This window comes from Pollicipes pollicipes, unplaced genomic scaffold (assembly GCF_011947565.3).
Source record: "Pollicipes pollicipes isolate AB1234 unplaced genomic scaffold, Ppol_2.1 Scaffold_4002;HRSCAF=4701_pilon_pilon_pilon, whole genome shotgun sequence".
NCBI lineage: Eukaryota > Metazoa > Arthropoda > Thecostraca > Pollicipedomorpha > Pollicipedidae > Pollicipes > Pollicipes pollicipes.
This window is the reverse complement of record NW_023596420.1, coordinates 38940521-38953779: the sequence shown is the minus strand read 5'-3', so window position 1 is coordinate 38953779 and position 13259 is coordinate 38940521. Positions and strand designations below refer to the sequence as shown.

General features: G+C 50.5%; 1 protein-coding gene across 1 annotated transcript; it reads right to left on the bottom strand.

The window, feature by feature from the left end:
* Positions 1-1706: 1706 nt before the first annotated feature.
* On the bottom strand, positions 1707-8444 carry dup (chromatin licensing and DNA replication factor double parked). The gene is made up of 4 exons (XM_037217530.1): positions 8385-8444; positions 3438-4556; positions 2308-2693; positions 1707-2112 (listed from the first exon to the last, which is right to left on the bottom strand). The coding sequence occupies exons 2-4, from the start codon at positions 4480-4482 to the stop codon at positions 1867-1869; spliced, it is 1677 nt and encodes a 558-aa protein (XP_037073425.1). The 5' UTR covers positions 4483-4556; positions 8385-8444; the 3' UTR covers positions 1707-1866.
* Positions 8445-13259: the final 4815 nt, after the last annotated feature.

The following is a 13259-nucleotide window of genomic DNA, read 5'->3' as shown; positions in this document are numbered from 1 at the left end:
CGCGCTCCGTCCGCGACGCGCTCCGGCGGTTTGCAGGCCAGCCCGTACCTCGCAAAGTGCTCCACCACCTTGTCGGCACTGACCACGTCTTCGTCGAGCAGGTCGTTCACATAGGCGAGCACTCCCCGGCTGATCGCTTCGTTCTCATGCAGGACAGGTCGAGTCTTAGGTCGGGTCTGGACTCGTTCAGGACGGGTCGCCTTGCCCGTCGCGCCTGTCGGGTTCCTCGTCCTTCGTGTATTCTAGCTGCTGCCGCCGCCGCGCCGGCACGTTCGTCGCTCAGCACTGCCCGGGCTCGCACCAGGATGCTCGCGACTCAAAGCCTCCGCCCGGGAGCCAGCGCAGACAGTCCTCCACACCTCGTCAGGCGGGCCGGGGTCAAAAGCGAACGGGAGCACGTTTTCCGGAACCTCACCGCACAGCGCTGAGAGACGCCGTAGGTCCGCCAGGAACACATCAGGCGACTCACCAGGCAGCAGCCGTCGGCTGGTATATGCGTCGTACGCCGCAAACCGATCCATCGCAAAGGGGTCATAGAGAGCGTCACGCACGGCGTCACTCGACGCGCGCGCCTCCTCCGGCATCCGCAGCCAGATGGCAAACGCGCCACCCGTGAGTCACGCCGGCAGAATGCTGGGAAAGTTCGCTCCACGATGACGGCAGAGCACGGCCGCCCCGTGAACCACTCTACGACGTCGGCCGTGCCATCGTACTAGGGGATGAGTCGCGCGTCGAATGGGCCTCCACCAGTCACCGCGGCCCCTCTGTTCACTCCGGCCGTAGTAGTCACTGGCGCTAGGACAGTCGCAGCAGCCGTAGTCACAGCGTCGCCGCTGGCCGCGGCGGTTTCGGGCATGATGGCCGAAATAGCTTGTAAGAGAACGTCGGGCACATTCGCCTGGACTCGTCCAAAGACCGACTGCCGCCTGCGAGCGTCTGGTCCCTGCCGCCGCCTCCGCGGCCGACCCTTGACCCCCGGAGAATCGGGAGACCCGCGGTCACGTGACGCCCTCTGGCACCCAATCAGATGCAGGACTCGGAAGACAGCGAGGCTGCCTCCGCGACAGGCCGCCGCCGCCGCCGGGTGTGCGTCTTCGGCCCTAAAAGCACATCGCGGGGGCCGCGGCCGCCGTCCCATGGGTCCGTCACCGGCGCGGCCGCTCCCACGAGCTCACAGCCCAAAACACGACTAACTGGTAGCTGGTAGCACACCCGCAAGTAGCACACTGGTACTGGTAGCACATCCCGCAAAATCACACCACATAACATGACACGATGATTTCTTTACTTCGTTCCTCACAAACGAGCGCATAAGATGATTTTATTTGGCTGAGGTTGATCCCACATGCCCTGAACAATGGTAGACGGAATGGGGCACGAAAATCTGCTGGTAGGCCAGGGCGGACCAGCCCCGGCTAAGCGTGGGCCACCTAACGCAGACCATGGCCGTAATGCACGTCGGAAAAGCATGCGACACGACACATGCTCACCTTTTGTGCTCTGCTCTCTTGCTCATGCTCTGCCTCTTTTGTGAAGGTCAATAAGCATCTGGATAGGGAGCACGCGCGTACTTTCTACATACTTTGCCACGGATGGTATCGAATATCATATTTCCATTAAGCACTCGTCAATGTGGACTTTTGATGGAGCCACATAGCCATCACCGTGCGAAATGTCCTGCCTTTTCAGATAATCCAAAGAGCACATGCCAGGGAAAGAATGTATTTGAGCTAGAACTCCGCACTGAGACATGAGGGGCGCAAGGCGCACGCCGAGTATGTAATGATGATGCATAGCCACAATGACGAAGCAGTGGAAAAACCCCATGCATTTCGTTCTACACGACGCTTGGAAACACTATCAAAGTCAAGCCTTCTGCGCCTTCCTCTCGAGCTCTTTCACCACCACATTGACGTCCATGTCCCTGTTGATCTTCAGAAACGTGCCGGACTTGAGTCGCATGACCTGCAAAAAGGCGGGCGCCTCCTGCGCCATCAGCTCGACGTGTCGCATCAGCTCGTCCGGGTCCGGGACGCTTCGGCTGCTGTCCGCCAGGCGCGCCACCGTCGCCTCTAGCGGCAGCGCGGCGCGGCGCTCGGTGACGAACGTGGCGCGCAGGCTGCGCGCCAGCTGCGGCAGCCGACCGAGCATGTCGAGCCGGCGGCTCTCGGTCGGCGAGCGCGTCATCAGTCGCTGCTTGCGCGCCGCCTCGCGCGCGCGAACCCTCGCCAGCAGCCCGGTCGGCAGCCCGCTGCTGGCCGCTGGCGGCACGGTAGCGGGCGACGCGTCTGCGGCAGCCGGGGCGACCGCCTCCGGCACTGGCTCGGCGCCAGCCACCGACTCCAGACACTGCTGCAGGTGCGGGTACCGGCTGAAGAGCGTGCGGGCGCGCTCGAGCACCTGGCGAGCGGTGCCGCCCACCTCGTCGGCAGGCGGGGCAGGCAGCGGCGCCGCCACCACGTCCGGCACAGCCTCCAGCTGGAAGTCAGGGTGCCAGCGAGTAATAAGCGAGGCCTCCACCGAGACAGGCGGCTCCAGAGACTGCAGGAACTCGTTGTGGTGCTGCAGCATGATGTCCAGCAGGGAGGCATGGAAGATCCGGCTCCGCTCGATTAGCATGGACGGCAGGAGTTTGCGGTATTCGGAGTGCGCCGGCGGCTTCTCACCAAAGCCGGCAGCAGACATCTTCATGTCTGAAAACAGGTACATGTAAGCACCAGACAATAGGATACAATAAGGATACGCAAGCCATCACGCATCTAAAAATGCCGTTGGAAGTACAGAACTTCATGGCAACGCACGCAGCCAACAAACCGCGACATCTCACGTGGCCTTTTATCTTTAACAGAATCAACAATGGAAGCGCAAACACGTGCATGTGCCACAACAGAAAGCAAACACGCGGCGTGGATGGGGGACACATCATTTCGCCAGTAATTTCACTGTCCAGAGCCCCCATGGATGAGGGCTCACGAGCCCAACGACGACCTGCCGCCCCGCTCCCCCCCCCCCCCCTTCCCAACTACAGCCATGAATGCCTCTCAGCCTCGGCCATTTTCTAGCAACTTTGAATCCAAAATATGAGGCTGTGGTTTCAGAGTTTGAGCCGTCCAAAAACATTTTAGTGGCATGATGTACGGCTACCTTTATGACACATTCAGGACAATGTAAAACATTCAGACGATCTTCTCCGCACCACCAGCAGATGGCGGCCACAGAAGGCATCAGCTGGAGCGCCGCGTAATGAATAATACTATCGATGACGACACTAATTTCATAACTACAGCAAAAACGTAGAGCTTGAAATATTACCCAGAAGAGGAGGAATCATGGTTTTTGCCCTCACCTCCCCCCCCCCCCCCTCCTTAACACACGTGATATTCCAACCCATCACCCAGTTCAAACAGTGCAGCAGAAACACGCCCGATATATCTTACCAGATTCGAAATTTGTGTTGACTTCGATTGTTAGCTGCCATTTGTCCTTATTATCTGGAGTGACCTTGTGGTTTGGCAAGTTTTTCTCTCTTCTGAATATGTAAGCAAAGGGAAATACAGTCTTGATCTGGGCCAGCTGTGCCTCAGTGAAGTTCTTACTCAGCATTTCCTGCACAGATGCCTTCAGTTTCTTAAATGTGATGATCTCCTTCCTGTTGTGAAGGAATGATGATACAGTGTCCAGGCAGTGGAATGCCTCCTTCAGAAACCGGAACTTGTAGGGCAGGGTCAACGTCGACGGCGCATCCCTGAGAAGGTGCTGGAACCTCTCGTAGGCCGGAGTTTTCTCTGGTGAAAGAGCGCACTTCTTCGGCGTCTTCACTGGGCTTGACACCACAAATTCAAGAGGGGCTTTGGAAGCCGTGCTCTGTCCCTTCAACCCCACCCTCTGCATCTTACCGTCGAATTCCTTCAGTTGCAGTGATGCTCTGTTGAAACATGCCAACTTTTCCTTGAGCTGATCTATCTTGTTACAGCTTTTCAGCGAATCTTTCATCTTTTGAGGGGACATCCCCGCTGTTACCTTTGACGAGGGAGCCATTTTCTGAACCTGTTCCCTTGGGGCAGGTTTCCCTTCAGCGTCATTGTCGTCCGCGAACAGCCTGCGCTGAACCGCCTTGGGCGACAGCAGACCCTGGTGAAGGCTTTCTTCACGCACGCACTGAGCTTTGTTCGTCTCGGAGCTAGTTGCTTCCCTTGAAGGCCCCGCCAAGCCGGAGGTGTCAGGAGCAGTGCTGCTGGGTAGACGCTGCTTGGCCACCTCTCCTTTTGCATCTACCTTTCCTTTTGCATGGGCTCCAAGAGCCGTCAACACAGTATCTTTATTTTCATGGTATTTAACCTGCGTAGAAACCCCTGCACTTGAAGCCGCACTATCCAGTTTGAATCTTTTTGCGCCACTGCGCTTCTGATTTTGATCTTCTTTAGAGCAAGGATTGCGTCGCTTTCTTGGCAGGAAGAAGGCCTCCATCGCTTTCTGCGACATTTCCTCAACCGGTACTCTTCCAGGGTCACCGTCACTTCAAGTCCTGCGTCTCGGCGAAAACAGCCGTCCTCGCCCTGCCGGAAAATCAAAGTTCAACGCAGGTCTGACACGCGTAATGGCACCAGCATCCAACGGGAGACATTCTCGATTCTAAAGCTCAATACAAAATATGCTGCAACCTTATTTGGCTCGGTTCAGTGTGATTTGAAATCACTTCAATCGCCCCAGTTCTCGTTGCAAAATTTGAACGTTTTTCGCGAAATCGCGCCCATAACTTCAGGGTATCCAAAGGGATCATCCATTCCTGAGTTATACAACACACACACATTAACGGCAAAATACGTCAAATTGAAAATACCACGATTTTCAACGCCATCGGAAGCAACCGTCTGACCAGGGCATTCGTTATAACAAGAGAGCGCGTGGCTCCCTGGAAACCAACGTACGTGGGGCCAGAGGACTTGAATACTTTTGGTCTCATGGCTTGTTTCATGGTTTGTCTCCGTTACTTTTAAGTCATTCCTCGCGAACTTGGAAGATATTTGTTCCAACGGGTTGACAAGTTAAGGAAGCAGGCCGTCATTCTAGTGACGCAGACTCACACTGACCTTGCAAGTCTGCATCAAAGCATAGAAGTCGCGGACTACCAGCACAACAATCCGCCAAAATACGTAGATCCGTGCACAAATAGCCCACAAACTTGTGTTTGAAAACCTCATTACAATCAAGCACCGTCGCTGTCGGCGCAGCGAAGAAATAGACAGCCGATATGATGGCAAGAATACACGACTGATTATGATATTACACCCCAGCTCATGGTTCACTTTCTGTTGCTTCTCCCACCGCTCACGATTGGCCAAGCAGCATCGAGCCAAACGGCGGTCGACCCAGTATCTCGGCACTTCGGGCTTAGCGGGTCAAAATGTCAGGGTTCGCAGCCAATGGGCAACGGATGAGCAGCCGACGAAACATCTCAGGTGGAGGCGGGCGGAGAGTCAGAAGCCGGGAAGCGTGCACCTAAATTTCAATCCCTGACATTCGACTGGACGAATGTTCGGACCATGCATCCCCATCACTATCCCTGTCGCGGCTATCACGGTTGTCGCCACCGTTAACGTCAGCTGCCCGCCACCTTCATCGTTATGGCCACCATCACTCTATCCCCATATCCAATCTCTTCCCAGAACGCCTAGAAGCCCAAGCTCAAGTGACATGCAGTGAGGTTAGGCCGAAATATATTTTTTCTTACCAGTTTTGTTTATGTTATGCAGCGTCGGCCACACTCACACGGACAGCGTTTGTCAAAACACGTTCCAAACATTCTTTCTCCAGGCATTTCCAGGCATTTATACATTTTTCTCCATTGGTGTCAACTTCAAATTTTGTTCCATGAATGCACTATCACAAAATCAAAATTTTTGTTTAGCCTGCAGCCCCCCAATACAGGCAGTTATCACTGTCATATCATGCAGCCACACCTACATCTAGTAACAATATCTACAATAAACTGCAGTACTGCTGACTTCCTCTGCAGTACTGCTCATCTTCCTACCAGAAAACAATATTGATGGCATTCAGCATATGCGGAGGAACAGAACCTTTTGCCTAACTGCTCTTGCAGTAGTGCGGGCAGTTGGACACATGGGCCCATGCCCGCCGTAGACTCCAAGGGGCTGGTGTGCCCCTCAGGACCTGATTTGCAGGGCCTGATTTGAGGGCCCCCCAAGGGCTCAAAAGGCTGCCCCAAAGTCTTATTCAGGGGCCTCAGCCTGCATGGCCCAACACTCCAATCCCAGCCAGAGGGCCTGGTACACTGGTCATGGGCCCAAGTTGGTAAGAGCCTTTATGTTGGTCAGACAATACCAGTAACACACAGTCTGCTCCATCATAGCATGGGCCCAGGGACCCATTTCCCTTGCAGGAACAAAGTTGGAGCCAGTGATTTGCATTGGTTGGAGTCCTGGCATCTGTCAGAGCTCCATGATGCCCTTTTTACTGAGGGGCCCCTGGTTGGCCAGATACATTGTTTTAGAAGTCCCAAAGAGCCTGGAGGGCACTCTTTGGGTCAAACAATCAAGGGCCTGACTGGAGGTTATAAGCTCTGAAGAGATGGTTGGAGTCTTATTCAGGGGGCACAGAATGAGGGGAAGGGCTGTCAAATGAGTCAGAGGGTCCTTTGCATTGATTGGGGGACCACTGGGCCAATCAGGGGTGCCATATATATGCTGCCATGTGGTGATTAAGGCCAATCAAAAAACCATTGTTGAGTTGTTCCCATAAGATGTTCATGAACAATGTTTAGATATAACATCCCTCCATTTGCTCTAAATGAATGTTCTACAATGAATGAGGCCATAATCAAAACAATCACATATTGAGGAGCATATTTACTTCAGAGAAATTGTATTGCCTAGAGCAGTTCTTCCCCTTCAAAATATATGACCAGGTGTGACTGAGCTTGTATCATCATATCTGATGCTTGCTTTGGTGCCTTCAATTGCAGAACATTCTCTTTACCTGTTACCTATTCCTCAAGTATGGGTATCAGTGTATTTTGTGCACATGGAATAGTATGCAGAAAATCCATTGCATGCCATAACATTGTGCTGGTCCTGTCTGCACAAAACCCATCCACTTCACCAGACACCTACACAGTATTCAAGTGCTGAGTCTCACACTTGCATGCACCAAATATTAGCAGTGTTAAATTGGGCTGAATTTGAAATAAATTTGGTATAAAATGCCTTCTTGTTTTTGCCTGAAAATACCCTTGCAATGTTAGAATTCCTTTAATAGTAATATTCCTCTACACAACAAAGCTGATGGTAACTAAGTACCAAACTCTGAGCACTTGGATTTAGCATGTTCTGAAGCTGTTGCAATGATGTTACTGCTACATAAGACATTTTCAGCCTGACATGTATGTCCTGTAGTCTGAGAGGCAGCCCAAATTGTCAGATCATCTTTACCTCTGACACTGGATTATTGTTTGACATTGCTGCACCCTAAATCCTTGAAACATCTTCTTCATAAGCTCTGTAAGTGATGGCAACTATGGGCTAACCTCACACACGCTTCAAAGCCGTAGTAAGAACGTCACTGGCATGATGCACAAGTTCCACTGGTCAGGGTGTACTCTCCTACCTAACGTTAGACAAAATCATCGTGCACCATTCGTCTGTTTAAGGCAGAACATATCGTAAATAGAGTCCACGCGGTGGGCTGCGCTCGGGAGCTCGCCATCAAAGTTATTGAAATTTGAAGGTAGGAGCATGATTCTACCTGTTTTGAGATTCTTTACAATATGTGCTGCCTTAAGCACGACGAATGGTGTGCAATGATTTTTTGTAATGTTAGGTAGGAAAGTACACCTACACTGTTCCACCTACTATGCATTCATCAAAGTTTCTACTAGTGAAACCTTTAATCCTTTAATTCCATCAAAACATCAATACTGCAAACTGACCTCTAAAACTGAACATTGTTTCTCACACACTATTTCCTTTGGCATGCAATTTGGAGAATGCAATAATGGTTTATCTGAGATATTACCTCAGCTCATTTCGCATGGCATCAATGAACAATTAAGTAGGAAGCGACCTGGTAAGAAACTAACGAAAATGGTTTCAATGAGGGGGTCAGACTTAAATGTTGCATAAAGCCTATAAATATCGAGGAATAGCAAAGTATGCAGCCGCCGCATCTGCCTAGCCCGCACGCGCATATAGCCTTGAACTATTGGTCGCAGCACAAACGTGCGCAACGTAAATAAATATTAGCACTTGCCGAATTCAAACTAGAGGGTTAACACATTCCGACGCACACAACTAAAGCCAAGCAATACAGTTACCTCCAAAAACACCCACACCCGGCAAACGCGCAGAACCCCTATATAGCCTCACCGCGGACAGCCAACGCACACCACACGACAACACCGCCGGCCCAGCACGACTTGACCGCCGCTTTTCGCGCCGTTTTACACATTCGGCGTGGTTTTATGGGCGCGTTCGGCCAAGAGGTAATCTCGGAAAATTTTCCGGAATGGCATTTGGTGCTGCCAACACGGAAAATAATTTCACATTTTTTTGTACAGTAATTGCATGTAGGACAAATTTCCGTACCGAGGAAGAAGCCTGGGAAATTTTGAGAGCTTTTCAGAGCCTTTCAAGACGGAGGACCTGTTTTCGCTACACATAGCTATGACCGTTGGCTGTGCATGGAGCATGGGATACGAATCTGTGGGATAATTTCCGGACCGACCCAGGACAAATTAAGTATCTCTGTGAGCGACTAACGAGAAGATAATTATTCCTTAAACAATTTTACCGTAGCCGAACGCATCCTATGCTGACCCCAGCTTCCTACTAAATGTTCACCAAACAAGATTTAAACGCTACCAAAATGGACACCTCTAAACTGCATGAATCAAAACCAATATGAGCATTTTACGAAGTCGTTGACTGAAATGCCTGCATAAGTCAACAAATACACGGAGGGAACGTCCAGAAATAATATAACCAGACTGAATATCTATAGATTGGCTGAGGTTCCAACAAACCTGTGAAACAGCTTGCCGAAATATGGGTGATGATCAATTATATGTACCAGAATCCAGGATAATCAGCATACCTGCAAAAACGACCACATTTTAAGCCAAACTGACACCTGGCTTGCGAATGTTTTGGCGCACAGTTGCCATTATTCACAATGAAGTTGCGTTCTGAGAAGAGTTGGTGACTAACATTGAGTTCAACTAGCGTTATACTCACCTAAACATCCCGGGGCGCAGCCAGGTGGTGGGGAGGGGGAGAGAGGGGGCACAAAGAACATAACTCTTCCTCTAGGCCCTGAGGGCCTTCGGAACTCTCGGTACAGACTATCGAGGGCCCTATTGGAGCGCCCGAAGGGCTGGCTGGGGAATGATCCCGGGGTGAAGGCCTAGCCCTCAAAGGGCAGCCAGTAGGACTTGTTGCGCTTGCGGGGCCCCCGGGACGACGAAGGCGTCGATGTAGGTCCGAGGCCACCAATGCTGTGCGGTTAGCTCTGAGTCGACTTGGACCCTGGAAGCCCTTTTACAAAGCAGGGACATGGCCGATGTCTGCGATTGATACTGAAGGCCTCGTGCGTCGGCCGGGCTCCTGAAGCAAGGTGGTTCCCCATATCAATGCGCAGAGTGCTTAAAAGGGGACCCTGAGTTGGTGAGGGTCTCCTAGTCGATCAGAGGCACATTTTGGTGAAGAGAAGTAGGGCGAGACGCTGAGAATTAGAGAGCCACTTGCGCTGGGCGAGGTCTTCTTGTCTGACATGGGATGGACACGCGAGAAATGGCAGTGGAATGGTACACAATGAGACAAAAGACAGGCCTAGGCAGTCACGGGCTCCGGTACCAAACAGGGGCCTTCAGAGTCCCTGGCCCGGGCTCTGTTTGGCTCGAGGCCCCCGCTTGAGCTGGAGGTCAGGTAACCTTAACTACTGTCCACATCCATGTCCGGTTGGCTTGTTTTATTGTTGTCAGAATTGTCTTTAAAACCTTTCTGATTCGATGACTTTGAGATCAGAACTCACACAAAGCAGAATTGTCGTGTGTGTTCTGGCATTTCACCTTTCTATTGAAAAATTTCAATTATACTGCGGAACTTTATGGAAAAAGCGGTTCGTACGTAACGCTTGGCACGGTTCCCTTGCCCTTTGACACTTAGACATTGAACAGCCGCTGCCACCGACCGCAGGTCATCCAAGTCAGAAGTCCAATAGCGAGCGTACAAAGACGAAGCCAGGATTGAGAATCCAGAGGTCCAATCTCACCCTACCGCCATCTTCACGTGATGAGTTCTCACTGAGACGCCCCTTCCCGTGTTTGATTGTCCTGGATGCGCCTCTGGGAGCACGCACATAGTGACTTGAACCCCCATGCCGTCACGGGTGGGTTGGGTTCCCCAGGAGCTGATGCCAATCAAGCTACGGGGGGCAACAAGCTGTTACTTTAGGCTACGATTTAATTCAGTCTGGTGTTTGTTCATGTACTTTGATTCATTCTTTTAATCGGACTTTTAAGCACTGATGCCTGATCTGTTCACGACAACAGATTTTAACTTGCACCATTCGTGATGACTCAGCATTCTGATGATAAACTGGCCGTTTCGGCTCGCTGATTCAGTTGATGATTTGACTGTGCATTTTGGTAATGGAAGTGGTCATTTTGGTTGTTCAGTTAGCTTTGTTCCGTTGACATCTCCTGGGCAAAGATCAAACGGCTAACAAAACCTGTTGATAACACTGTGCTCCAAGCCTATGGTAAGGATGGACACCAAACCTTCACCATCCGATGCCACCTGGTAAATGAAGTCTCCCTTCTTAAGAACATGACGACCTTTGGTCAGGTTAAAGGCCACCTAAAGCACAACAAGCGGAAAAATAAAGTTGCAGACAACCTTATCCTCCCAGCCCATGGGAGTGATGTGCACAAAACCTTCGCCAATCGAAACTCCATACCCGGTATCCTATCATTTCCAGCACATGGCGACCTCGTGTCACGTCAAAGTCACCAAAAACGCCCATAGCCACCAAAATTAGCTGCAGAAAACCCATTGCTCCGGACGTTTAAGACCCATCGGCATAAAACCTTTACCAGTCGATGCGCTATGAGTGATGACCTATTCTTTTCAGAACATGTTAACCTTGGGCAGAGTCAAGGTCCTATAACAAGGGTGGAGTCAAAAATCGCCGAAAGCGCCCAATACTAGGTGAAATTAGTTTGTAGACAGCCCCATCACCGAGCCTTTGAGACCAACTGGCACAGAAACTTAACCAACTGATGCGCCATGAATGGTGATAATCTTTTCTTTTCCAGAACATGGTGACCCTGGATCAGGTAAAATATCACCAAAAAATCCGACGACTTCACCTAAAATTAGTTTGCAGACAACCTCATGCTAGGAGCCTATGGAAAAGATCGGTATAAAACCGGCTCTTGTTTTTAGCTACATTCAGGCAGGTCAGGCGGCAAGGTTAGTTTCGAGGATGTGTGTGGAACCTGAGGGAGGCCAGCCTCAATGGCCGGTTGTGGTTTCGTTGGCCAGATGTCTTTTATGTCTCTGTCTTTTGTTCGACATGTTCTTGCCGGGAATGAACATAATGAGAAGGCCAGTTTTCTGGCTGATGGTCGTCTCCTTATGAGAACAAAGACCGAAGCTCAATTTGAAAAGATTCTGAAGGCAAAGACCTTCCAGGATGAGGAAAGCGATGTGCAACTAGATGTCAGGATGAACACTTCAGAGGTAACTATACATGCACAAGGCTTATCGGACTTGACTGAAAGTAATATTATTGGCTGGTTTGAGGAATTTGGGATGCCTGGAGAGATGGAGAACAACTGTTCTTCAGGAAAAGAGAGGCAAGGTTGAAAATACTCCATTATCTGGCCGACTTTGACAGAGAGAGGCTGGTGCGCCTTCGGCGAGTTCTGCGGAGGGGGGAATTTAAGAATTAGGAAAAGTGGGCGGAAAGGTAAGAAGAGGGAGAGGAGGAAGGGAAAAGGCAGCGTAGGTGACAGGGCAACTCCCAAGCACCAAATTGATATATGTTCCAGTCCACAAAGTCATCTGCATCACCTTGGTTTTGTTGTTTGAAATCGCGTATATGACTGGCAGGTATCGGACCCTGTCGCGGCCGGCGGTTTCAACTGAACTACCCGGCACAGACCACTATCTGAATTTGAGTTCGTTTCTTGTTCGCGGGTAGGCACAGGGTCGGGCTTTGCGGTTGCCGACGGCGGCAGGCGTGTGATACTGCGCCGGCAACAGATAAACTTGGCCCGGGGTGAGTTCTGCGGCGACACAATCTTACCCAAACGAGACCATGCTGGCGGTCCCGCCCTTTGACAATTGCGATGAACGCTCTTCCCGTTGTAGGAGTTGCATACACGACCACACATCAACCCTGCACACGATTTATTTACAGGATAGGCATTTAGCCATAGCTCACAACGCAGTTGTAACTGAGGTGGACTTGGCGTTATGGCATGCCTTTGATCTAGACTCATCTTAGTGACGGGTCAGGATCTTTACATTAGGTTTAAACTATTATGTAGAGGGCATGCTGCCATCTTTCTCAACATGACGGCAACATTTCGCAAGTTGTGAAGTGCATTTGCGAGGAACATTATGCATATAGATAAGGCAGTATTAATAGCGTTATTCCTCAAAGAACAACGAGGAAAATGGAGAGATAAATGTGATATTTCGGCTATATGCGTTCATGAAATAGAATATCCGTAGCAAATTCAAAGTTGTCTGCTGATCCTGCTCGACTTTTCAGTTTTTTTTTTCTCAAAAACAGCGAGCCACAGTTTTTACAGACCACCAACACGCAGTGGACTAAACAAGGAGTCGTTGCCAGTCATTTCTGCGATACAGTGCACACCTAACTGGTAATTAAAATACGCAAAAATACGTGTACATGCAAATAAATTCAAGTTAGCAGGCATCACGCATAACACATCATTTACTTCCGCAAGCGATTTCAAATATACAGACATCTCGCATCACACACCACTTTTACATGCAAGCGATTGCAATTAATCAGACATCGTGAATCAAGCGTCAGGCAACAATGCTACATGAAAGTGATTTTAAGCCAGCATGCATAACACATCACGACGCTAGTCAAATCCACAAAATCGTTAAAGATGCGTCCTGTACATTAAAGTCAGGTCGCCAACTTCTCATAGAACAGATTCACCACTTTTCCTGTCTGGATGGTACCATGCCTTTTCTTTT

What these genes read in the sequence shown, in the direction of transcription:
- dup (XM_037217530.1), bottom strand. Translation starts at nt 4,482, where the DNA reads ATGTCGCAGAAAGCGATGGAGGCCTTCTTCCTGCCAAGAAAGCGACGC. An exon ending in CAACACAAATTTCGAATCTG is followed by an intron (nt 2,694 to 3,437) that starts GTAAGATATATC and finishes ACCTGTTTTCAG; the next exon opens with ACATGAAGATGTCTGCTGCC. An exon ending in CCGAGCCAGTGCCGGAGGCG is followed by an intron (nt 2,113 to 2,307) that starts GTCGCCCCGGCT and finishes CGCAGCCTGCGC; the next exon opens with GCCACGTTCGTCACCGAGCG.